The sequence below is a fragment of the Pseudorca crassidens genome, chromosome 10, assembly GCF_039906515.1.
Source record: "Pseudorca crassidens isolate mPseCra1 chromosome 10, mPseCra1.hap1, whole genome shotgun sequence".
NCBI classification, from domain to species: Eukaryota; Metazoa; Chordata; class Mammalia; order Artiodactyla; family Delphinidae; genus Pseudorca; species Pseudorca crassidens.
The window spans coordinates 22,420,680-22,443,965 of record NC_090305.1 but is presented as its reverse complement, the minus strand read 5'-3'; the positions used below and the strand labels follow the sequence as shown (position 1 = coordinate 22,443,965).

Genomic DNA, 23,286 nt, shown 5'->3' with positions numbered 1-23,286 from the left:
TCGGCAGGGGCCAATCCGGGCGCTGGTCCGGGGGAAATCTCGGTGGAGGGCTCCAAAGAACCCGGAGATTACCGGGCGGGGACGCGCCGTCGCGCTGGGTGCTGGCGGAGGAGAGCGACCCGGAACTGACCGCCGCGGGAAAGAAGCGACACCAGCCCGGGATTCGCGGCTCGGAGCTGGGGACCGGTGAGTAGGGGGCGCCCGGTGAGAAATGCAGCAAAGCAGCAGTCACACACGCGCCCTGGGGTCCGGGCAACCGAACGCGGCCGCACGAGCGGAACGAGGCCGGGCCGCCGGGCCGGCTTGGGAGAAGGGTGAAGTTCGCGGCGTCCTCCCTCCCGGCCTAATCCTCCTGCTTGCTTGGGCCACCATTCGCTCCCTCCTCTTGGGTCTTCCTCGCTTTCCCATGTCCAGCTCAGGCACCCATCCATTCTTGTCTCCAGAGCCAGAAGTAAGCGGGGCCCAGATGACGGTCTCGTCGATTGGAGCCGCGTAGAGTGCCAGTCAGGCTCCAGGACCAGAGCCATGGTGTTTTGTTGTTGTTTTTTGTTTTTTAATTGGTCAGAATAAACCGGTTTAGCCACGTATACTTGGAGCTGTGCATTCACTTCCTCCTCCAGCCCATTAGCACATCAGCATTTTCCCTGCTGCTTTTCACCCTGTATGGCCTTAGAAAAGTGTGTAAATTTGCCTTTGTGGAGCTTATGAGAGGCAAACACTCAAATTCCCAGTACATTCCAGATTTTGACACCACGCCGCTTTGTGTGCACTTCCAGAGAATGATATTCGTTCGTGCATGCAACAAATATCAGTGTCAGGGACCGTGCCTGGGCTAAAAATCAATCCCTAGAGTTACTCACCCCCCAAGCTTAAAAGAATCAGCTTTTTTAAAAAATAGACTTTATTTTGTATAGTCCTCAAACTGCAATTCCGTATTTTTGAAAAAAGACTTTTTTTAGAACAGTTTTAGATTTATAGAAAAATCGTGAAGCTAGTGCAGAGTTCCATGTACCCCAAACCTTGTCCCCATTCATTTATTAACACCTTACATTAATATGGAACATTTGTTAACAATTAATGAACTTGTATCGATACATTATTATTGGCCTGCATCCATAATGTATTCAGATTTCCTTAGTTTTTACCTAAGTACTTTTTCTGTTTCATTATCCCACCCAGGTTACCATATTCCAGTTAGCTCTCATTATGCTCCCCGTGGCTGTGGCAGTTTGTCAGACTTTGTTTTTTGTTTTGTTCTGTTTTGTTTTTTTTGTAGTACGCGGGCCTCTCACTGCTGTGGCCTCTCCCGTTGTGGAGCACAGGCTCCGGACGCGCAGGCCCAGCGACCATGGCTCACGGGCCCAGCCGCTCCGCGGCATGTGGGATCTTCCTGGACCGGGGCACAAACCCGTGTCGCCTGCATCAGCAGGCGGACTCTCAACCACTGCGCCACCAGGGAAGCCCCTCAGACTTTGTTTTTGATGATCTTGAGAGTTTTGAGGAATACCCCCCCATGTGTATTATAGGATGCCCCTCTATTGGAATTTGTCTGTTGTTTTTCTCCTGAATCTGGGCTTATGGGTTATTGGGAGGAAAACCACAGAGGTAGATTGCCGTTTTCATCACTTCACATCAAGGGGACATGCTTTATAACTTGATGCTGATCTTGATTACCTGGCTGAGAAGTCAGGCTTCTCCACTGTAAAGTTACTCTTCCTCCCCTCCCCGCCCCGAGCCCCACCCCCACCCCCTTCCATACTGTACTCTTTGGAAAGTAGTCAAACTGTGTGCAGCCCTGACCTAAGGAATGGGATTATCTCCTGCCTCCTTAAGGGCAACTCCATACATATATTATCTGGAATTCTTCTGTGTGGGAGATTTGTCTCTTTTGCCTTATTTAATCAGTTATTCAATCATTTATTTGTATCAGTATGGACTCATGGATATTTATTTTATACTTAGGGTTATAATTCAGTACTACTTTGTTTTGTTACAACTTTAGCCATTGCGAGTTCTTTTAAAGTTGGCTCCTGTGCTCTTTTCTAGCATGTCTTTTTATAGAGTTTTTTGCTGTTGAAAACACTTTCACTTACGTGACCTCAATTAAAATTCAAAACAGCCTGGCGAACTTGACAAGACGTTATTCTTACCTTGTAAAGCAGTAAGGAAACTGAGGCCCAGGGGCAGTAGGTGACTTCTTAGATGTCACTTCCCCCAAAGGGAGTGATAGGCTGGGCTCAGACTGGGGTGACCACTGCAGAAGACACTGCGAGCTGCAGAGGAGAGCCCGTAGTTGGAATTGAGGCTTCTTGGGGTGACTTCAGACTTATACCCCCCAGGATCAGAATAGGAAACGACATGGAGAATGGGAAGAAATTGGTTTTGGAAAACAAAGGTTTAATTTAGCTGGCATCCAGGATGAATTAAAACTTGCCAACTTGGTAAAATGCAGTGACCTTTCCCCCCAAACTATATGTGCAGAGGGAGGAGATCTGGGTAATGTTTGTGGCCAAGAATGTCTAATCTGAGGGGAGCCCCTGGAGCCTCCTGCTGAAGCGAGATTGCAAAGTGGGAAGGGGAGTGTGGTGAGGGGGAGAATGAAGAAGATATGGGGCTCTGGAATCATGGGATAACATTTAGCCTCACAAACATTTACAGACTTTGTGCCCGATACTGGAGATACGAAAAGATAGGTTTGACGTGACCCTTGGGTTCACATCCTGGTTGGAAGAAAGATGGGTAAAAATATCAATTAGGAAGTGGTATGATAGTGCTATAATAGAAATGTAGTATCTGCAGGAGCTTCCCGAGGGAGGGAATTCATTCAGCTCAGAGGTGGGATGGGCACAGGAAGGACCTCACAGATAAGGGGGCATATCTGATTCAGGTTTCAAGGTTGAGCTGGGACTGAGAAGCTCATGTACAAGAGCAAGGGGTGGGGAGAGGGGGCGGTGAAGAAGGGGCTGTCTTTCCAGTTCAGTGTCTCTAGCGTTAGGATTCAAGGCTGGATGGGTAAGTGGGGGGCAGATTATAGGGGGCCTGTGTGCCCTGCTGTGCAGCTTGGACCTCAGGAGCTTCGAAGCAGGAGGGTGACGGGATGAGTTCCATGTGTTAGAGGACCCCAGCAGCACTTTGTACGAGATATGCTACATTTCACCACATCTAAGATGTCATCAATTATTTTATTTCCACACAGAAAAAATATCTTGCCAGTTAAATCATGGCATGCCATTTATCACATTGCAGAGATGCAAACATGTAATGACATGGGTGTCTCAAATTTGATTAAAGTAGTAACTTCCTAGCTGGTGGTTTAGGGCCCTCCTTCCCCTGGGGAATGAATGGTTAGACTGTCTCCATCTCACTAACCCATAGATTTTGAGTTCACTGACTCCATTTATGATCTTGAAGAAACTAAATTTGATAAACTGGTTTTTTCCTGCCGGATAACCGATTGTCAAAACAAACAAACAAAACAATAAAACTGGGATACCTGATCCAAAGATACCATCTATGTCTATTCTGCTTTGGTGGCTCTTGGTCACAGCAGTGACTTTATGTTGCGCAGTAAATATTCTGGTATGCTTGCCAAACCTTTATTTCAGTTTGTCCTGTGAATTGCCTGGATGTTACCTCCTACCCCTATTACTTCACGGTGATATTGAGACCCAGAAAGGTCAAGAATCTAGCCCTGGGCTGCACAGCAGAGTAGCTGAGGCTGGGTGGTAATCTGGGTTTTCATCCTAACCCAGGACTCTTCACTTTAGGCGTTGGTTAGAATGACAGCTGGGGTGGAAGAAGATCTGCCTGCTCCTCACTCACAGTGGAGCAGGTTGGAGATCTGTTATGTCCTGGCAGGTTGTATTCTACCTGTGGGGCCCAGAGAGAACAGAATTGCCACTTAGTATCTACCTTTGACAATGCTTTGTCTAGATGAAGAGGCTGATTTTTCTGCATGAGCTCTTTGTGTATTTCAGCCCAGTAACCATCAATAACTTCCTCTGCTGTATCTGGCAGGAATTTGGGGTGGGGATGGGGGAGGGCAGATGATAGACAAGTCCAAGCTGGCTGGGCAGAAAGGGCATTTATTGCCCCCAGTGACAGAAAAGTTCAAGGTTAGGCTAGCTTCAGGCACAGCTCGATACCGGTTTCACCGGATGCCATCAGGACCTGATTTCTTTCACTTCATCCCTGGGTTGGCTTCATTCTCAAACAGGCTAACCCTCTGGCTAGCTGCTCTAGCAGCTCCAAACTGTTGGACCTCACTTCTTGCAAGTTCTAGAGAAAAAGTTCTCAAGAATCTTTTTTCCCCCGTGACTCAACTAGGTCTCCTTGTGACTGGCTGCAATTGAGTCATGTTCTCAACCCTGAAGCAAGCACTGTGGCCAGGGGGGCTTACGACTCTTTCTCTTGTTCCACCTTTGAGCTGGGAGGAGAGCTCTGCCCCAAGCACGTGATCCCCAGAAAGGAACTGGGTAAAGTTAGCAGAGGAAGGAAGAATGGAAGCTGGTGGACCCCTTCCTGCAAAAGATAAACATTTACAGCACTTACTAGTTGGATCAAGGGACAATCTGATCTGCTGCTTTAGGGCTGATTCCCTGGCCTGTTACTGGGCCTTTCTTCATGCTGTTTCTTTTTATTATTTGTTTAAAGCATTAAACATACATACACATAATGGGATTCTATTTCCCGTTCACCAGATTGGCAATTTTTTTTTTTTTAGAGTGTGAATAATCTATTGCGTATTTAATTGTTTTTTTTTAAATTGAGGTATAATCGACATATAACATTACATTAGTTTCAGGTGTACAACATAATGATTTGATATTTGTATATATTGCAAAATGATCACAATAGTCCTGTTAACATCTGTCACCATGTATAGTTACAAAGTTTTTTCTTCTTGTGTTAAGAGCTTTTAAGATCTACTCTCCTAGCTACTTTCAAATATGCAATTCAGTATTATTACCTATAGTCACCTTGGCAGAAATATAAAAGATGAAAATATCAGGTATTGGTGAGGCTGGAGCAGCATGGGCGCTCGGAGCCTGCTAGTGGGGACACGCGATGGTACAACCGCTTTGGAAACAGTTTGGCCTGATCTAGGTAAGTTGGGGATGCATCCTGCTTGCCTGGGTGTACGAGGGCACGTGAGCAGAAATGTTCACAGAGCAGTGTTTGTAATTGTCCCAAACTGGAAACAACTCAGGGGCCATAAGAAGTAGACTACATCAGGGAGTTCCCTGGCAGTCCAGTGGTGAGGACTCAGCACTTCCACTGCCGAGGGCCGGAGTTCGATCCCTGGTTGGGGAACTAAGATCCTGCAAGCCGCATGGCGTGGCCGAAAAACAAAATTGGCTACATTAGAAGTAAAATTATACAGTCATAAAGCAATGAAAATGAACAAAATCGGCTCATAATCGTGTGAGTGAACCTCACAGACTTGACGTAGATAGTCTCCCCCCCGCCTGCCCCTCCCCCCCCATGCAGTATGATTCCATTCATTTGAAATGCTCAAAACCAGGATAAATAAACTGTTTTGTTCATGGATGCATACCCAGTGTAAAATGAAAGAAGAGGGAAGGAGCGATTATCACCATTATAATCACAACCATTTCCCGGGACACAGCTTTTTCTTCTCTCCTGGTTTCTGTACGTTCCTGGAGCCAAACCTTGGATACCATGACTGGGGGTGTGCTGGTGATTGCAGCCCACTGTTCTGCAGGGAATCTGAAGAAATCACTTCTGTCTAGTGCTTTCTCATCTTGCTGGAGGGCAAGGACAAGTGGCTGAGATTTCTTGCACTCGTTCAGCAGATACTTAGGAAGCATTTTGTGGGCATCAGACGCTCTGTGCCTGTGCTTTATTCACTTCCTCAGCCAGTTTTTCATGTTTCCTCTGTCAGGCATTGTGCTAGATTCTGGGGATAAGGCGGACACAGTCTCTGTCCAATGCAGCGGGAAAAGCTGGTGTTAAATAAGTAATTATAATAATAAGTAGGGACTCGACGATTGCATAGAAGTATCCAGTGCAGTGTGGAGTGCTGGGGGGCTGTATAAGGGAGAGAGCATGTGGCCTCAGTGTGACAGGTCAGGAAAGAGGAGGTGGCTTTCAGCTGAGACTTCAAGCTGGAAAAGGAGTCTACTAAGAAGGAAAGGAATGGTGTTCTATTCAGAGGGAAGACCATTTTCAAAGGGTTCAGGCAGGAAAGAGCATGGCACTTTTGGAGGCTTAGAGAGGGGTTTGGTTTGTCTGTGGGGTCGAGTTTGAAGTGGGCAATGGCAGGAAATGAGCCTGGAGACAAGGCCTGGGCCTAGATTATCAGCGGCCTCACAGAGCGTGGGAAGGAGTTTTCACTTTATCCCTGGAGCCTGGGAACTAACCAGGGTGGTTACATGAGCGAACCTGTGTTTTAACACGTGGCAGGGTATGTTTGAGGGACGAAAGGAAGGCTGCGGTGCCTGGAACACTAGGCAATGAAGAGAGGAGGTTTAAGTAAATCGGGAAAGCCTTGAGGATTGTATAATCCCCACAGTTAGCTCTGATTGCAACTTCCAAAGGATCACTCAGTTATGTAACTAGATGTAAGCTCTGGGAGGGCAGGAACTTTCCCATTTTTGTTCTCTGTTGTATCCTCAGTGCCTGGCGCTTAGTAAATACCTATTACCTGTTGAATGAATTTTGACACCCTCCTACTTAAAAGCCTCAGCAGCACTTCAAAGCCTTGTCCCATCCAACTCCCAGTGGCTGCTGCTTCCATGCCCCACCCTGGGCCCTGTGGGGATTTCCACTGTTCAGAGCATGTCATCTTGGCCTGGCCCTGGGGGTGTGCATGGCCTGCACTGTGCCTCAGAGCACCAGTGATGCTTGACCTGTGGGGGAAAAGTAACCCACGTGTGACCTCAGCAATGCACCGCCCACCAAACTGGCATCCCCTGAGATTGCCTGGTGCCCAGCCCACAGCCAGGCCTGTAAAGATATTGGGAGTCCAGGTGTCGGCAACAGGGGCATGGCCACTCCTTCTAGTGTCCAGATCCAGATCACTTGCTTTTTGCCCTGAATTTTGTCCTTTCCTGCTTTGTTTGAGGTGTCTCACAGAAGTTTACTTCTAAGAGAATTTGGTTATTTCAGATTAAGAAATGAGGCTTAATCTGGAGCCCCAAGAGCCCTTAAATGCCTTCCCACAGGGCACAGAGCCCTACGCTAAGCACTTTAGGATCACAAGGAAGAAGGGGCTCTTGTTTGGAGCCCCATGCGTGGACTTGAGAAGCAGCCTGGAGACCAGGGTGCAAATCCAGCCCCCTTCATTCACCTTCCTGGGCCTTGGAGTCCACATCTGGGATTCGGTGTCTTCTAGGGTCCCTTGCTGTGGCATGTAGGAGCCCAAGGCAGCAGGAAGGAGGGACGAAGGTGTGGGGCATCAAAAGCCATGGGAAGTTGAGGGAAGGTTTAGAACCTGCTAGAGTAGAAGTTGGCAACTGTTAAGAAACAGGGGTCTCGAGTTAGATCCTCTCCCTCTGGGATGGGTGAGGAGTGTAAGTACCTACTGTGGGCATTCGCGGCGATGCTTCCCTCAGCTAGTTTTTTTTTTTTTTTTTTAACCTGAATCAAACTGTTTATTAAAATTACACATAATACATCATAATCAAGTAGGGTTTATTCCTAAATAAAGATGACTTATAAGAAAATATTTTAACACAATTCATCACATTAATGAATTAAAGAAAAACACGTGACTATATAAAGAAGAAAAAATCATGTATCAAGTTATATATATATATATATATATATACACGTATGTATAATATATATATAGAATTCTCTAAATAGTAGGAATAGAAGTTTCTTTTCATAACTTGATAAAGTCTATCTACCAGAATTCTAACCATGAAAAGAGAAACCTCAGCTAGTTTTTACAACTCACAGTGGTTCTTGCAGCCAACACTTGTGCATGGCATCTACATCCTGAAATGTGTGCCGGAAATTACGTGGTGTCACCTCAGCCAGTCTGTGGACATATGCAGAGTAGGTATTTAGGAGATGCGGAGGGCTGTAGGGGACAGGTGGTTGGTGGGGCAAGGGGGACTCAAAAAGGTCTGGAGTGTCTCCAGTTCTGCCTGGTTCTGTGGAATTGAAACCAGCTTCTGGTTTATTGAAAGGACAGAAGACCTGTCCACCCCAGAGCGGGGGTGAGTGGCTTCTGGTAGAAGGTAATCCATGAAACGACTTGCTCAGGTTTCAGAATTCTCATTTGGGTAAAGGACGTAGGGTGGACCATGTCGTTGTGAAGACTTTCTGGCTCTGGCTTTCTATGGTTTCTGTCCACCCGAGAGCCAGGAATGGAGAGGAGTATGGTAGTTTTACCCCTTATTGTGAAAACCTGTCGAGATCATCAGAATGTGCTAAAGGCACAAATGATAGAAAAGCAGAATCACAGGGGAGCGGGGTAAGTTGGGGAGGGGTTTTGGAGAGAGTCAGTCTTGCGTCGGCTCGAAAGGGTTGGCTGTGCGGTGTGAGCCCAGGTCCGCCCGCGTCTCATACAGGAGCCCTGCTGCCTGTCGAATCTAAGGCAAGGGTGCTTTCGCTCAGCGTCAGCAGTAATACATGCCCCTTTACTTTTGTCAGCACTCTCCAGTTCACAAAGCCCTTCCATTGAGATGACCTCATGCGAGCTTCCTGACAAAGGAGCTGGTATTAGGCCCTGTTTTACAGTTTGCCTGGGCAGAGAAGAGAGTGTAATGGATTGGGCTGAGGCATCGGCACCAGACACTGCTTCCTAGCCACGTGCTCTTGGGCAAGTTGCTTCCCTCCCTGAGCCTCAGTTTCCTCAGAAAAGTATCCTGAGCATTAAATAACATAAGATGTGTAAATGGCCGGTAAGGTGGGTCCTACAGAAATGCTGTCACCAAGAAGTTGTTAGTCGCTGGGCTATTGGGTTAGAGCCCTGACTTGAACCTGGTTTCAACCCACAGATTTACACCTCGAGTCTTATACGTAGTCAGCAATGCCAGAGTAAGCCATCTTCAATATTTGTTATATATTCAGGATGGAGCCTATATAACCAAGCAATGGGATTGAACATAGAACTGTACTGTGTTTCATTTGTTAGTTTCAGCAGACTCTCAAACAAATGCATATGCAATTAACATTGCCTTCCTTCCTCTGAATCCGTTCATTTGTTCAGCACCTATGTATTGAGCTTCTACAAGTGTTGGGCACGATCATCTCTCTATTAGAGATTTTCTGACTTTTTATTTTGTTTTGTTGAACCATTTAAAAGTAAGTTGTAGTCATACAGTCCTAAATACTGCAGCATGTGTTGCCTGAAAATATGTACATACATACATAACTTCAATAAATGCTATTAAAAAATCAATAATAATTTCTTAATATGATGCAATACCTAGTCTTTTGTCTAATTTCCTCTAATTGTCCCCAAACTGTTTTTAATAGCTTTTTTTAAAAAACCAGGATCCAATCAAAGTATTTGCGTTTGATTGTTATTTCTCTTTAGTGTTTTTAACTCAAGAACAATCCTGTTTTATTTTTTATGACTGACTTTTTAAAAGTCCAGGCCAGTTGTCTTGTGGAATGTCTCCTATTCTGGATTTATCTGTCTCCTGATGATGGGCTTTAACTCATTCTTCTAACCCTCATATTTTCTATAAACTGGAAGGTAGGTTGAAAGAGGTGATTGGATTCATTCACATCAAACTTTTTTTTATTTTTTATTTTTGGCTGCGTTGGGTCTTCGTTGCTACACATGGGCTTTCTCTAGTTGCGGTGAGCAGGGGCTACTGTTCGTTGCAGTGCGCGGGCTTCTCATTGTGGTGGCTTCTCGTTGCAGAGCACGGGCTCTAGGCATCAGTAGTTGTGGCACGTGGGCTCAGTAGTTGCAGTGCGCAGGCTCTGGGGTGCACAGGCTTCAGTAGTTGTGGCGCACGGGCTCAGTAGTTGTGGCGCATGGGCTTAGTTGCTCCGCGGCATGTGGGATCTTCCCGGACCAGGGATCGAACCTGTGTCCCCTGCACTGGCAGGCAGATTCTTAACCACTGCGCCACCGGGGAAGTCCCACCTCAAACATTTTTGGCACGACTACTTCAAAGGTGACATTGTGCAATTCATATGGTGCCACATTGGGAACCATATGCCAGAAACACCTGTCCCTCTATTAGCGATGCTGGATTTGGTCACTGACTAAGGCCATCACCAGATCTCTCCCTTATCAAGGTACATTAGGGAGTAACCCACTGGGCGGTACTTAGCACCATGGGACTGTCCTGTCCCCTAGTACCTCCTGGTTTTAGTATCTGATGATGATCCTTGTCTTATACAGTGGAGCTTGCAAGATGGTGTTTTTCTAGTTCTATCATCCCTCCTACACTTACTTACCAGCATTCTTCTGTAATCCCTGGACAGGCTTTTCATCTAGTACATTAGTGACCATTTTCATACAGTGTTGGGGGTTTAAAGATCTGTGGAAGTCCAGCATGGAGCCTGGGTTAAGAACTCCTGCTCCAAGTGATGAGGGCGCCTGATTGCATCAGGTTTTGTGTGGATGGGGAGCTGTAGCTGAGCTCTTCCTAGTCCTTTTATTCATCTGGTCATTTGCAACAGAATTAAATTCCCAGCCCCAAAGATAAACACATGCCATCCCCCTACAACAATAAAAGAAACAAATAACCTTAGCCTTTGAACTTCCAAGCCCCTCAGCAAAGCGAGTTGATGAAGGGCTCCAGCACCCATAGGAATCACCAGCACCAGGACCCTTTCCTGTGTTACACCTCCAAGTGGCTGGGTCAGGCTCACTTCCGCAACAGACAAACCAGGGAGTTGACCAGGCAATTCCTAGGATTTTTACTACCCTTATTAACATTCTAAAAACTTTATTACCTTCATTTACCCGTTAAATTCCTTGATTCTTTCATTTGAGCTTTGTAGGTACAGGTCTTTTCCACACTCTTAAAGTCACACATCTCTAAATCCATTGGAGCTTCCAGTTGGAGTTCATTGTCAGCAGAAAGATAATCCCTTACATTTGAACAGTACTTTCACTTTATAAAGCACTTTTTATATATTGCTGCATTAGATCCTCAAGAAGTAGACTTTGTATTCCTGTGTCGTTTTCTCTTTGGGGCTTTATTTCTAGCTCATTCATGTCACTACAGTGAAAGACCTTGAAGGCCACTGAACTCTGCTGTAATGGACTTTCACGTACATAGCCAGTAATCGGATTGATTTGCCTGCGGTTCCAAGGGCTTCATTCCAGCCTCGCAGTTACCTGCGTGCCCTGTCTGCTGACTGTCTTCCCAGCGACTGCTTATTGCCTCCCGTGGGTCCTTCTGTGGGTCTGCGGCAGAGCAGGTTCCCCAGTTTGCCCCACGAGTCTCTCGTTTGCTTTAACTCTGGAGCTCGTGTGTCATTATGGCGGTTCATCCTCACTTTAAATTTCCACTCTTGCTCTACTTGTGCTTTGAACACTCACTGGATTTGGGGACCGTGGGTTCTGGGTTCTCTCCTAGATTCCCCCTCTATACCGCACTTATGCTTAGTATCTTCAACATAATTCTTTTACTCAACCCACTTAGAAACCCTTGAAGGTAAGTATCACTCTCCCCATTTTACGGATGGATAAACTGAGGCTCAGAGTACTTAAATGAGTTCTATCTTGTCACACAGTGTCAGGGGCAGGAGGAAGCTGTTGGGTTAAGTGTGCTAAGGCTCCTAACCTCAGACAGGAAGTGGGCCAGGGCTGCAGAGGTAAACAGGACAAAAGTCCTCTCTGTGCTCAGCTTCTGTGCTCCCTCTTACGGCCAAGCCCTCATCAGCACATCACGGTCGCAAGCCACCTGAGGCTTCCTCCCACGTTGGTCTCAGTCGCCCTTGTTAGCAGTAGAGCAGCCAGGCCAGCTGCACAGGGGGGCACAGCTGAGAACGAGTCCGGTGTGGTCAGGCCGTGCTCTGCCGGCAGGCTGAGTCTGGGTAGAGACCTGCTTTCTGGGGGAAGTGAACCAAGCCAAAACTTCAGCACAGCCCAAGGAAACATCTATAAAGGAGAACACCAGAACTCAGACTCTTGACGCTTCTTGAGTCTTGGTAAAGAACTTTAGTGTGCTTAGTCCTTGGCACCTGAGATCTACAGGGAAGACAAAGGAGTCTCTTGACTCTGTCAGGGCCCCCCATGAACAGTTGTGCAGCCCATGCACTGCAGAAGTGAGGCAGCACTGTGCACATAATAGACATTGTAGATTTGTATGTTATGACAGTTTTTCAGCAGGTAGTTATCTGGTGCCTTGTTCTATCATAATTGGTATATTAGAGCAATTTCCCAACAGATGGAAGGAAAGGGTCTTGAGGTAGGAGTGCTTTCCCAACAGCGTGGCATGGGCTGGTGGCAGCTCTGCTCTCCCTTCTACCAAGCTACCCTCTCTGGGCCTCAGTTTCCTCATCTGTAAAATGAGGGCGTTGGACTTGAGGATCGGTAAGGTCCTTCCGCTCTGATTCTGTGTGAGCCTCGTAGGAGCTGCTAAGTATCTATTGATTGACTGATCGATCGCTGGGGCTGGCAGCTTTGTGCAAGGCTGCCATTTCTGCCCCTCTGCTGTGCCTGCTCTTGACTCCATGTCTGGTCTCCAAGGAGGAGAAGTCCCCACCAGTGAACAGGGACCCCTCTGAGCTCAGAACACCATGGCTGCGTTGGCACCACTGCGGAGCCTGGAAGAGGAGGTGACCTGCTCCATCTGCCTCGATTACCTGCGGGACCCGGTGACCATTGACTGTGGCCACGTCTTCTGCCGCAGCTGTACCACCGACGTCCGCCCCGCATCAGGGGGCCGCCCTGTCTGCCCCCTGTGTAAGAAGCCTTTTAAGAAGGAGAATATCAGGCCAGTGTGGCAGCTGGCCAGCCTGGTGGAGAACATCGAGCGGCTGAAGGTGGACAAGGGCCGGCAGCCAGGGGAAGCGGCCCGGGAGCAGCAGGACACGAGGCTGTGCGAGCGGCACCAGGAGAAGCTGCACTACTACTGCGAGGACGATGGCAAGCTGCTGTGTGTCATGTGCCGGGAGTCCCGGGAGCACAGGCCCCACTCAGCCGTCCTCGTGGAGAAGGCAGCCCAGCCCCACAGGGTAAGCCCTCCTCACCCCCGCAGGGAGGGATGCTCTGCTTGGCACCCACCCGGAGGCGAGGCCTGGCGCAGACCCCTCAGAAGGCTTCTCGCTGGCCGAGGACTCAGCCCGAGTCCACCCTCCTGCCTCAGCCCAGAGCATCCCCACTGCTTGTCTTTCTACAGGAAAAAATCCTGAACCACCTGAGTATCCTAAGGAGAGACAGAGACAAAATTCAGGGCTTTCAGGCCAAGGGAGAAGCTGATATCCTGGCTGTGCTGGTAAGTGAGGCTGTTGAGGGAAAGCTCTGAGGCAGGCAGCTGGCTCCCTGGGAGAGGGAGCCCCGACTGGACTGACGGCCGGGAAGCCTGGGCTTTAGCCCAGGCCCTGCCGGTCTGAGCTCTATGGCTCTGGCCTGCTTCCTCGTCTCACAAGTGACTGGGTTGCCTGGATGTCAGCTAAGGTCCTTCTCGTTCTGTGACTCACCGCAGCTGCAGGGTGTGTCTGCTCAGCAGAGCCAGAGTGTAGGGAACTGAGGAAGGCCTGGCTTCGTTCTTCCTTTCAAAGAGAGGGAGAAAGACGTGGTTCCTGAGAGTGAGGGGAGCAGGGGGCTTGGAAGGAGGGAGCTGGCTCCAGGACGAGAAGTGAGAGGGGTGGGCTCGGCAAGGCCCGACCAGCTCTGAAGACGCTGTGTCTAGCGAGTCCTGCGCCTGTGGTTGCCAGTAGTTTGGAAACAGGCAGCGCGTTGTGTGCTTGATGAGAGATGGGATCAGAGGGAAAAAACTGATAAGAGGTTCCAGTTTTCTGGGGGAACGTCTGTTCGGGAAGTGGGCATTGGAGGGTGGAGGGATGCTGGGGCCAGTCCCGGTGGTGAGCAGTTAGGCCCTGGGAGAGGGACAGAGTGAAGCAGGAGACGGCCCAATCCAAGGAGTGCCTCCAGGTGCTCAGCATGCGAGGATGCTGACCAGATCCCAGCCTGGACTTGGCAGGGAGACTTGGGGGCAAGAAAGGACATGGTCCCTGAGCATAGACGTTCCACAGTTTCACTGAGGGAAGAGGATATAGTCCTACATGGCAGGGATGGGATACACGCAGATATTTTACACATAATGGGGAGGATGCTGAAGAGAGGATTGGTCAGGCTTGGATAAAATTAATCAAGGAAAACTTCCTGGAAGAGGCAGCACACGGCAATTGGTGTCCAGGAGGGGAAAATGTGTTTGCTCATAATGTTCCTCAAAGGGCCCCAGAACATACTGGTTTACCTAGAACAGATAATGGCAGGCAGTCGGGGTTCCAATCCTATGGTGTCTGAGGGAACTGACCTGACTTACCGTGTCTTCTTTGAGGAAAGGAGGTTGCCACAGGAGAGCTCTAAAGCCCCTTCCAGCCCAAACACTGTAGAATTCATGAATGGGGTCAGCGAGGGGCACGAGAGGCAAAGAGCCAGCCTGTGCACCCCTACACCAGATCCTGGAGGGATCTTCTACCCCGGGGCGGAGGTGTCACCCCCTTCTCCCCCTTCCCACCCCTGCAGAAGAAGCTCCAGGACCAGAGGCAGTGCATCGTGGCTGAGTTTGAGCAGGGCCACCAGTTCCTGAGGGAGCGGGAACAGCGCCTGCTGGACCAGCTGGCGAAGCTGGAGCAGGAGCTCACAGAGGGCAGGGAGAAGTACAAGACCAGGGGCGTCGGGGAGCTTGCCCGGCTGGCGCTGGTCATCTCCGAGCTGGAGGGCAAGGCACAGCAGCCGGCTGCAGAGCTCATGCAGGTGAGAGACCTCCCTGGGGCAGGGAGCCGGGAGACCAGGACAGCAGGTCTTGGCCCTGCCACTCACTTACAGGACCTTTGGAGAGTCACTTCTTCTCGGGGCCTCAGTTTTCTGATCTAAAGCATGGAGATGATAATCTTTATCCCCACCACTTACTGCAATGATTGCATGAGCATAAAATAACTGGCATGTTGTCACTTCAAAATAAATTTTCTACATGAAAGAGTTTAAAATTTTGAAAAGTGTTGTAGAAATGGAAGAGAAGGTTATTAGTATTTTTGTTACTGTCCTCCATGCTTATCACTACCGTCACGAGCCTGTCTTCTAACAAGTCATTGGCAGACACTGGTCCAGGAGAAGCTGTTTATGGTTCTGGAGATGAAGAAGCCTGTGGGATCAGGGGTCACTGAGGGAGGGCTGAGCGTGGGTTCTGTCAAGAACCCAGAGGGTCTGGAGGAGATGGGTAGCTGGGGAAGGGAGACTTCTCGAAGGCAGAGGTTTTCTCTGGGACTGTGGAATCAGCCTCAGAGAATAAGGTGGAAAGCAGGCAGGGGGCCTCTGGAACACCTCCCGGAAGAGGCAGCTTTGGCCCCGAGAAAGGGAGGGTCATGGATTGGAGAAAAGGCTGCCACGTTGAAATGACACCACAGCTCCTTCCACCCCAAGCCTCTCAGAGGAGTCACACTGCCTTAAGCAGGGCTCAGCGGCCTTTGGAGGGAGCATGCTCGATCTTTCTGCCCTTGCAGGCCAGGAGAAGGCCTGTGTGATGAGCTCCTCCACTTGCATGGTGGGGCTGCTGGCCGGCAGCGGAACCACCCAGGACCTTCTCTAGGGAAGTGCTGTCCCTGGCCAGTGGCAGGGCGAGTCAGAGATGGGATGCTGGGGAGAGATGGCGAGTCCGCCGGGTACACGGGCCGGCACAGGTAGCCTCTGCCTGCCTCTCTATCATTGAGGATTCCGACTCATGCCTCGGGACTGGCGGGGACTTAGAACTCTTCCGGTCGAGCCCCTGCTGATGAAGTCCCTGACGACCAGAGAGAGGAAGAGTTTGTCCCAGGCCGTGGGGCAGGTCAGGAATCACGTCAGAGCTCCAGCTCGGGTGTCCTGACTCACAGGCCTCTGGCCTCTTGCTCTTCTTTTCTCTCACTTTGTCCAGAATGTCTCTCTGGTTCCTTCCTTTCCTCCAGAAGTCATTCAGTTCCCTAGAATTTCTCTCTCAGACTCTGACTGGGTCACTTGCTGCCTCTCCACCCCCTCCCCCCTCTCCAGGAGCACGCATCCTTCCTTTCCCCACAGCCGCTGCCACCACGTGGATGTGTACTTGCTGTGGAACAGAGCGGGGACATAGCTGGGGTACTGGGGGGGCTGAGATCCAGCCGTGTCTGCCTGGAGGGGAGCCTCTCCACGGTCTGCCCAGAAGAGCTTTGTGGGCCAGCAGAGGCCCAGCCTTCAGTGCCTCTGAGACCACTCAAATTGAAGACATCCCTGGGGCCAGGTGGGAGGAGGGAAAGGAGAGAAGGTGGGTGTCTGCTGAAAGTCAGTAAAGGAAATGTTGGTGCTGGTGGGTTTTGTCTGTGTGTTTTGTTTGGGTTTGCTTTTGCTGCAAGGGAACTGGACTGCTCACTCCTGAACTGTCATTAGTATTTTACCAGAGATTAGTTGATTGTCAATGGAGAGTAAAGATGAGGCCCTACTAAGATAGGGGCCCTGATCTAAAAGTCTGGTAGAGAAATACACGTGAGAGAGAGAAGCGACAGGACGAGAGATAAAAACAGGGAATTCCCTGGTGGTCCAGTGGTTGGGACTTGGCGCTCTCACTGCCTAGGGCCCGGGTTCGATCCCTGGTTGGGGACCTAAAAATCCCACAAGACACGTGGTGCGGGAAAAAAAAAAAAAAGAAACAGAGGCCTTTTGACAAAGGTGATAGAAAAGGGAAGATCTCTGGACTGGGACTATCAGGAAGACAATAAAGGGAACTAGGGGATAGGAGAGCCCCTCTGGAGGGAATTATGAAGCCCCCCTGGTTCAGCCCTGGGCAGGCCTTGCAGGGTCTGGTGGCAGGTCGTACCTCTGCCTGTTCCACTGTCGATCGCCATCCACACCCATGAAGAACCTTAGCGTTCTTAATACCCAGCATTGCTGTGATTCCTGCCCCAGCCTCTGCTCTGACTGCCTCTTTCACCACAGCCCCAGGAGTCTGGGGGGTGAGAGACCCTCCAGGAGCCTTGGGCAGGTTGCGTCCCTCTGGAAGGCCCAGTGTGTGGGGCTGCAGGTTGCCTCGGTACTCCCCAGTCTCCCATTCTGCGTCCTTTGAGAGAAGGGTTCCTGCACTGGTGCTCCGGGTCCCACCCTCTCTGGGCCACTCACAACCTTCAGCCCTTAGATGGGCCTCATTCTGTCTCTGTTCTAGCAGCTCCTGTGTCACAGAATATGCCCTCTTGGCTCCCTAACCGCACCCACCTACTGCCCATTTATTTGCCTTTTTATGTCACGTATCCCAGCAGAGCTGTGGCATACACTGTCTCAAGATTTGTCCCCCCGTTCTCTGAAGCTGGCTTGGACTTACTAGTTTTGAGGGACAGAGTAGAAGGATTTGCCAGCAACTCACAACCAGTCTCTGGTCAGTTGCTTCATGGTGGGGGCGAGGTGTAGCTCTGACCTCTTGGATGGCCTCCCCTCGAGCAAAACCCCAAGTTCTTGAGACTTGCTGAAACAGTCCGCAGCAGCCACAGTTTGGCGATTCCATTTGTTTCCCAAAAATCCCACTCTCTCAAAGAGGTCACTGCCCCCACCCTTACCCGGTCCCCCTCCACACTACTGTCGTCTTCCTATAGCACCTATCACTTAATAGCATCATATAATAGATTTGTTATGTTGATTCTTTGCTCTCTGCTTCCCGCTGCTAGGGATTTGTGTGTGTGTGTCTCTCTCTCTCTCTCTTTTTTTTTCCTGCTCTATCTCAGGCTTCTAGAGTGGTGTCTGACACATAAGAAGCACTTAAAATTTGTGGCATGAGTAAAAGGAAGGCAAAAATTACTATAGAGTATTATGGAGGATTTAGACTTATAAAAGGGAAATAACCAGTATCTCGCAAGAACCTCCTCCCCATTCTACCCCCTCCTATCACTCAGATAGCACCATCCTCCCTCCTGTGCAAGCCGTGGGCTGTCCTTGATTATCTCTCACCAGTGTGCCCAGTCTGTCTCAAACATACCTAGAATGTGCTGCTTCCCTGGCTCCACTGTACTGCCCTAGTCAGGGCATCATTATCTCTTGCCAGGTCCATAAACGGCCTCCAGACTGCCCCCTGATGTTGGCGTTGCCTCTCTTAATCCATTCTGTACAGGATGCCCAAGTGATTGATCACTTGGGATTTTGGCTAGCGACTATATCAAACAAGTTATTTCCCTCCCAGAAACAGTTCAGACATGAGGGGTCTAGAGCTGTCAGGGCAGCTGTCCATGAGGTCATCCAGAAAGCTGGTTACTTCCATCTGGTTGTTTCACTAACCTCAAGGGACGTTGTCCTCAGCTGTTTTGTCAAAGTTGGGCTCACCATCGTATCCAAAACTGAGCCAAGGAAAAAGAGGAAGTAAAATGGAATTTCTTTTTTTAAAGGATGTGACCCCAAAATTATAGTCATTGCTTCCTTTTGCATCCCATTGGCTGGAGCTTAGTCGCATGACCAAACCTGGTTACAAGGGGATCTGGGAAGTGTAGTTTTCTGTTGGGTGGCCCTCTGCCCAGCTATTACTCCACAGGTTCTATTACTAAAAGGAAGAAGGGGAGAATAGATCCTGGAGGACACTTAGCAGTCTCAGCCACTTGAAAAGCAGATCACATACATCACTCCCCTACTTGAAACACTTTGGTGGCTTTCTACTGAACATAGAACAGAATTTGAACTCCTTGCTATATACTTGTCCAGCCCTGCATGATGTGGCCCCTGCCCCCTTTGCCAAGCCCTTTCCCACCTTGCTTTCCTCCCATTCTTCACCTGGCCAGTACTGAGTTCTTCAAATCTCAGCACAGGTGTCATCCTCTCAGAGAAGCTGGCCTGTCATCCCCTTCTACCGCCCCCTCCATTTGCTCTGTCATTGTGATTATTTTGTTTGTTTTCTTTTTGTTTTATCCATTGCTGCCACTAGAATGTCATTTCCATAAGGAAGAACCGCATTTGTTTTGTTCACTGATGTGTCCCGGTCTCTAATAGTGTTGGTACATGTGAATGAAGTCTTCTTTGATTCACATTGACTCTTGTACTTTCTTCCCTTCCAGGACACCAGAGACTTCTTAAACAGGTAAAAGAGTTTCCTTTCCATGGTGCACCTCATTCCCCTGTGCCTTTGTCCCCTCCCCTGTTCCTTGACCATGATCCATCTGAATTAATGGCTGTGTGATATGAGGCCAGAGGTTCCCGCATCGCATGGTTCATCCTGATAACCTTCTCTCCTGGGAAGCAAGAACACGTCCTTGAGAACTGGTGGAGACTTGCTCTGCACCGGAGCAAGTTCTCTGTATAATCCCCACTCCGGTGTCCACTATCCTTGTCTGAGACGGGACAGGATGGTGTGAGAACACATGTTGGTAGACAAAAGGGATCTGAATGTTGAGTCTGCTGGTGGTTGTAAGTCTTGGCTCAGCCTTGGGCAGTTCACTTAGTACCTCTGAGGCCCTGTTTTTCCATTACCTGGGGGTAATCATACCTTTCCCTCCCTCTTCATAAATTGTCATGAGGATTGAGAGAAATGTAGGAAGAGCTAAGTAGCAGGTTTGTCTGTCATCTTCTCAGGTATCCACGGAAGAAGTTCTGGATTGGGAAACCCATTGCTCGTGTGGTTAAAAAAAGGACAGGAGAATTCTCAGATAGACTTCTGTCTCTGCAGCGGGGCCTGAGAGAATTCCAAGGTAGGGGTTGGGGAGGGCCTTGAGGTGGGAGTCAGGAGCTGGGGTGCCGCTTTGAGAAGAGGGTACCTGGCTCCTTCGTTTCGGATTCTCTGACCTCATTCCTCCGAGGTCTCCTGGTGGTTTTTCCCTTCTTGGGATCTCAGGGATGGAGCCTTGTCACGAAATTAATACTGTCCAAGTGAGAAACAGGTTCATAGGTTTGCTGGGCTTGAGGGTCATTGCTGTCCTTTTTTTCTCCCCAGGGAAGCTGCTGAGAGACTTAGAATATAAGACAGGTGAGTATCCAAAGAATTGTTCCTAGATTTGTCTCAAATAAAGAATACTCTCCCCACAGAATCCTTCTGCCCCCAGGTAGCCCGTCCTCTTGTACAGCAGGGAGAGTTTCCCAGCTGCACTTCTGAAGTCCCCACCTTGCATTTTCTGACTCTTCTGCTACCCTTCGTCTGCAGTAGAGCCCTCCACTGGAGCCTCTGACCCTTCCTGCCCATGTTTGGTCATTCTGTCCTCAGAGGTCCTGCCGCCAGTCCTTTTCCCTGTGACTGAGTTCCTTCTCATCTGCCCTGTCATGTGGCTCCTGTATTCGGAGCGAACTCTCTGCCCCAGGCCCCGCTGCTGTACTGCCTCTGGCCCTGCAGTCAGGCCGCGGTCACATACCCCTGAGGGGCTTGTTCACGCTGCCACAGGTGTGGAGCGCACCCCTTGGATCGTGCGGTGTGGCAGCCCTGCTGTGGGACTGGGGGGTCCCCTCCTGGTCCGCCGGCGACACCGCTACTTCTTCCTTTGTCCCCGCAGTGAGTGTCACCCTAGACCCACAGTCGGCCAGTGGGTACCTGCAGCTGTCGGAGGACTGGAAGTGCGTGACCTACAGCGGCCTGTACCAGAGAGCGTACTTGCATCCCCAGCAGTTTGACTGTGAGCCGGGGGTGCTGGGCAGTAAGGGCTTCACCTGGGGCAAGGTGTACTGGGAGGTGGAGGTGGAGAGGGAGGGCTGGTCCGAGGATGAAGAGGAGGGGGACGAGGAGGAAGAGGGGGAAGAGGAGGAGGAGGAAGAGGAGGCCGGCTACGGGGACGGATATGATGACTGGGAAACGGATGAGGACGAGGAATCGCTGGGGGATGAAGAGGAAGAAGAGGAGGCGGCGGAGGAGGAGGAAGTTCTGGAAAGCTGCATGGTGGGGGTGGCCAGAGACTCGGTGAAGAGGAAGGGCGACCTCTCCCTGCGGCCGGAGGACGGCGTGTGGGCGCTGCGCCTCTCGTCCGCGGGCATCTGGGCCAACACCAGCCCTGAGGCCGAGCTCTTCCCAGCACTGCGGCCCCGGAGAGTGGGCATCGCCCTGGATTACGAAGGGGGCACCGTGACTTTCACCAACGCGGAGTCGCAAGAACTCATCTACACCTTCACTGCCACCTTCACCCGGCGCCTGCTCCCCTTCCTGTGGCTCAAGTGGCCAGGAACACGCCTCCTGCTGAGACCCTGAGCCCCACACCCACCGATGCTTCACTGCTCTGGGATTCCTGGGCTCTGTGATGGGAGGGGCGGGGCCTGGCTGGAGCACCTGGAGCAGGCAAGGGGAGGGACCCCGTGTCGCTGCCGCTCCCTCCTTGTGGCTGTGGCCGCCTTGGGGCCTCACTCAGTGCTGTTCCACCCATCCTGCTCTCGGGCTCCTCTCCCGCCCCCTGGGGTTCCCGTGCTGACTTCTGACCCTGAAGTCCACAGGGCTTCTCCCTCCCTCCTGCCCACTGCCTTTGACCCAGCTCTGCCCTCCTTGTTGAGTAAGAGGCGAGGCAGCACCTTCTTGCCCTGTGTGGCATCCCATGCCAGCTGCTCTTGGGAGAGACCAGTTGACTATTGCACCCAAGGCCATTTTACTGCCTTCCAATCCCATGGCTTCTCCTTTGCCCAAATCCACTCTGCTGCCTACCTCCCCTGGCACTTTAAACATGCCTACTGCCACCCCAACGCAGAGTTAAACATACATGAAAATGTTGGAAATGAACTGAATGAAAATCCACTGAGGCTTCCCAGGCCGTTTAAGCCGCCTGGAGTGCGAGTGGAAAGCATCTCTTCACAAGGTCCAGAGCGGAGTCCATGCTTCTCTGAGACCAGGGCTGTGCATGTGAGGTTTCCATTGCCAGGAGGTGGGACTCCCTGAAGCCATCTGTGGTCTGAGGGGAAGGATCTAGATAGATGTGGCTTTGGGGTAACAGTTGTGATTGGTGATCAATGAATTATCTCTGGGTTGGTCCTCTCGAGGAGAGTTTTTAAAAGAATCCCAGATACCCTCCTCTTGGTCAGTTCATATGAAAGCACCAGGGCAAATATCCAGCCAAGCAAAAACTCCCCTGCCTTGGAAGCCCTGATCAGTTTTTGCAGCAGGGTATGTATGAAACTTGTGTCACTGGCTCTACTCAACATCCAGCTTCCATTTTCCTAGGAGAGGGGCTGGGGAGGGCAAGACAGGGCTGTGCTGGGAGAGGAGAGGAGGGCAGCAGGGGTCCCCAGCAAGCCATCAGGTCTTCATATCAAGAGAGGGATCAAAGCGTATCCTCATCGCCCACGGGCCCAACCCAAGTCCCAGCCTCTGTCCAGGCTCCGCTAGTGCCCACAGTTGAGCACAAGCTCCTGCTCCAGCTAGATTACCTCGCAGCCTTTGTCCTTGCCCATTCCAGGCACTCTGCCAGTCCCCCCAGCTTAGCCAGTTTTAACTCCTCCCCTGCTCTAAGAGACTGTTCCCAGCCGCTGTGGATCTTGGGCGTCTCTTAGCCACTACATTATCTGTAGTTGTACTCTTTGTATATATCACATGCTGCCTGAGTCACATGTACATCTGATTTCTGCCTCTAGTTTTGTAAGCTCCTTGAGGGCGGACACTGTATCTTATACTTCTCTTGTATTCTCCATGGCACCTAGTGCAGTGCTGGGCACAGAGTAGGTGCTCAATAAAAACTTGGTGAATGAACAGCCTGGATTCGTATATATTTTATTGTAACTCAAATATTACTGACCTTCACAGTCTATGGCTACAGAGAGGTTCCGTCGATAGCAGTAGCCCAGGGCTTTTCTACTGTGCCCCTTCTGGGTCCTTTAGAACTCTGCAACTCTGCTTGCACACATGCTGTCATTTGTAGAAGTCCCCAAAGAAGAGCTCCTCATGGGACACAGATCAGCCAACGCCAAGGTTCCACCTTGCTCTTCCCCTCCTGCAGTGGTGGCCCTGTGCTGAGATCCAGCACTTGGGGAGCATGGGGCTCCTGCAAGAAGGGTGATGTCCAGCATGGCACACCCACAGTCCTTCCCTGGAAAATAAGCAGTACCCCAAAGGAAGTATAACCTACGGAGATTCAATTCTGCCTCCTAACATTCAATCATCTCACCATTTTTTGTCTGTGTTTTTTGATTTTTTAAAAATTGCCATCTGAGGGCTTCCCTGGTGGCGCAGTGGTTGAGAGTCCACCTGCCGATGCAGGGGACACGGGTTCGTGCCCCGGTCCGGGAAGATTCCACAT

At 50.2% G+C, this 23,286-nt stretch overlaps 1 protein-coding gene across 2 annotated transcripts; it reads left to right on the top strand.

Moving 5' to 3' along the window:
- Positions 1-48: 48 nt before the first annotated feature.
- On the top strand, positions 49-22,741 carry LOC137231754 (tripartite motif-containing protein 26). Of its 2 annotated transcripts, XM_067752332.1 has the most exons (8): positions 49-186; positions 12,638-13,125; positions 13,290-13,385; positions 14,642-14,872; positions 19,150-19,172; positions 19,664-19,779; positions 20,022-20,054; positions 20,572-22,741. In XM_067752332.1, the coding sequence occupies exons 2-8, from the start codon at positions 12,688-12,690 to the stop codon at positions 21,255-21,257; spliced, it is 1,623 nt and encodes a 540-aa protein (XP_067608433.1). In that variant the 5' UTR covers positions 49-186; positions 12,638-12,687; the 3' UTR covers positions 21,258-22,741. The 2 variants fall into 2 exon arrangements, with proteins under 2 accessions (XP_067608433.1, XP_067608434.1); XM_067752333.1 differs by lacking the exon at positions 13,290-13,385.
- Positions 22,742-23,286: the final 545 nt, after the last annotated feature.

Bases quoted from the DNA above. Each gene is read 5' to 3' on its own strand.
- LOC137231754 (XM_067752332.1), top strand. From the start codon at position 12,688: ATGGCTGCGTTGGCACCACTGCGGAGCCTGGAAGAGGAGGTGACCTGC. The intron at 13,386-14,641 runs GTAAGTGAGGCT...CCACCCCTGCAG, and splicing joins CTGATATCCTGGCTGTGCTG to AAGAAGCTCCAGGACCAGAG. The intron at 19,173-19,663 runs GTAAAAGAGTTT...TCATCTTCTCAG, and splicing joins ACCAGAGACTTCTTAAACAG to GTATCCACGGAAGAAGTTCT.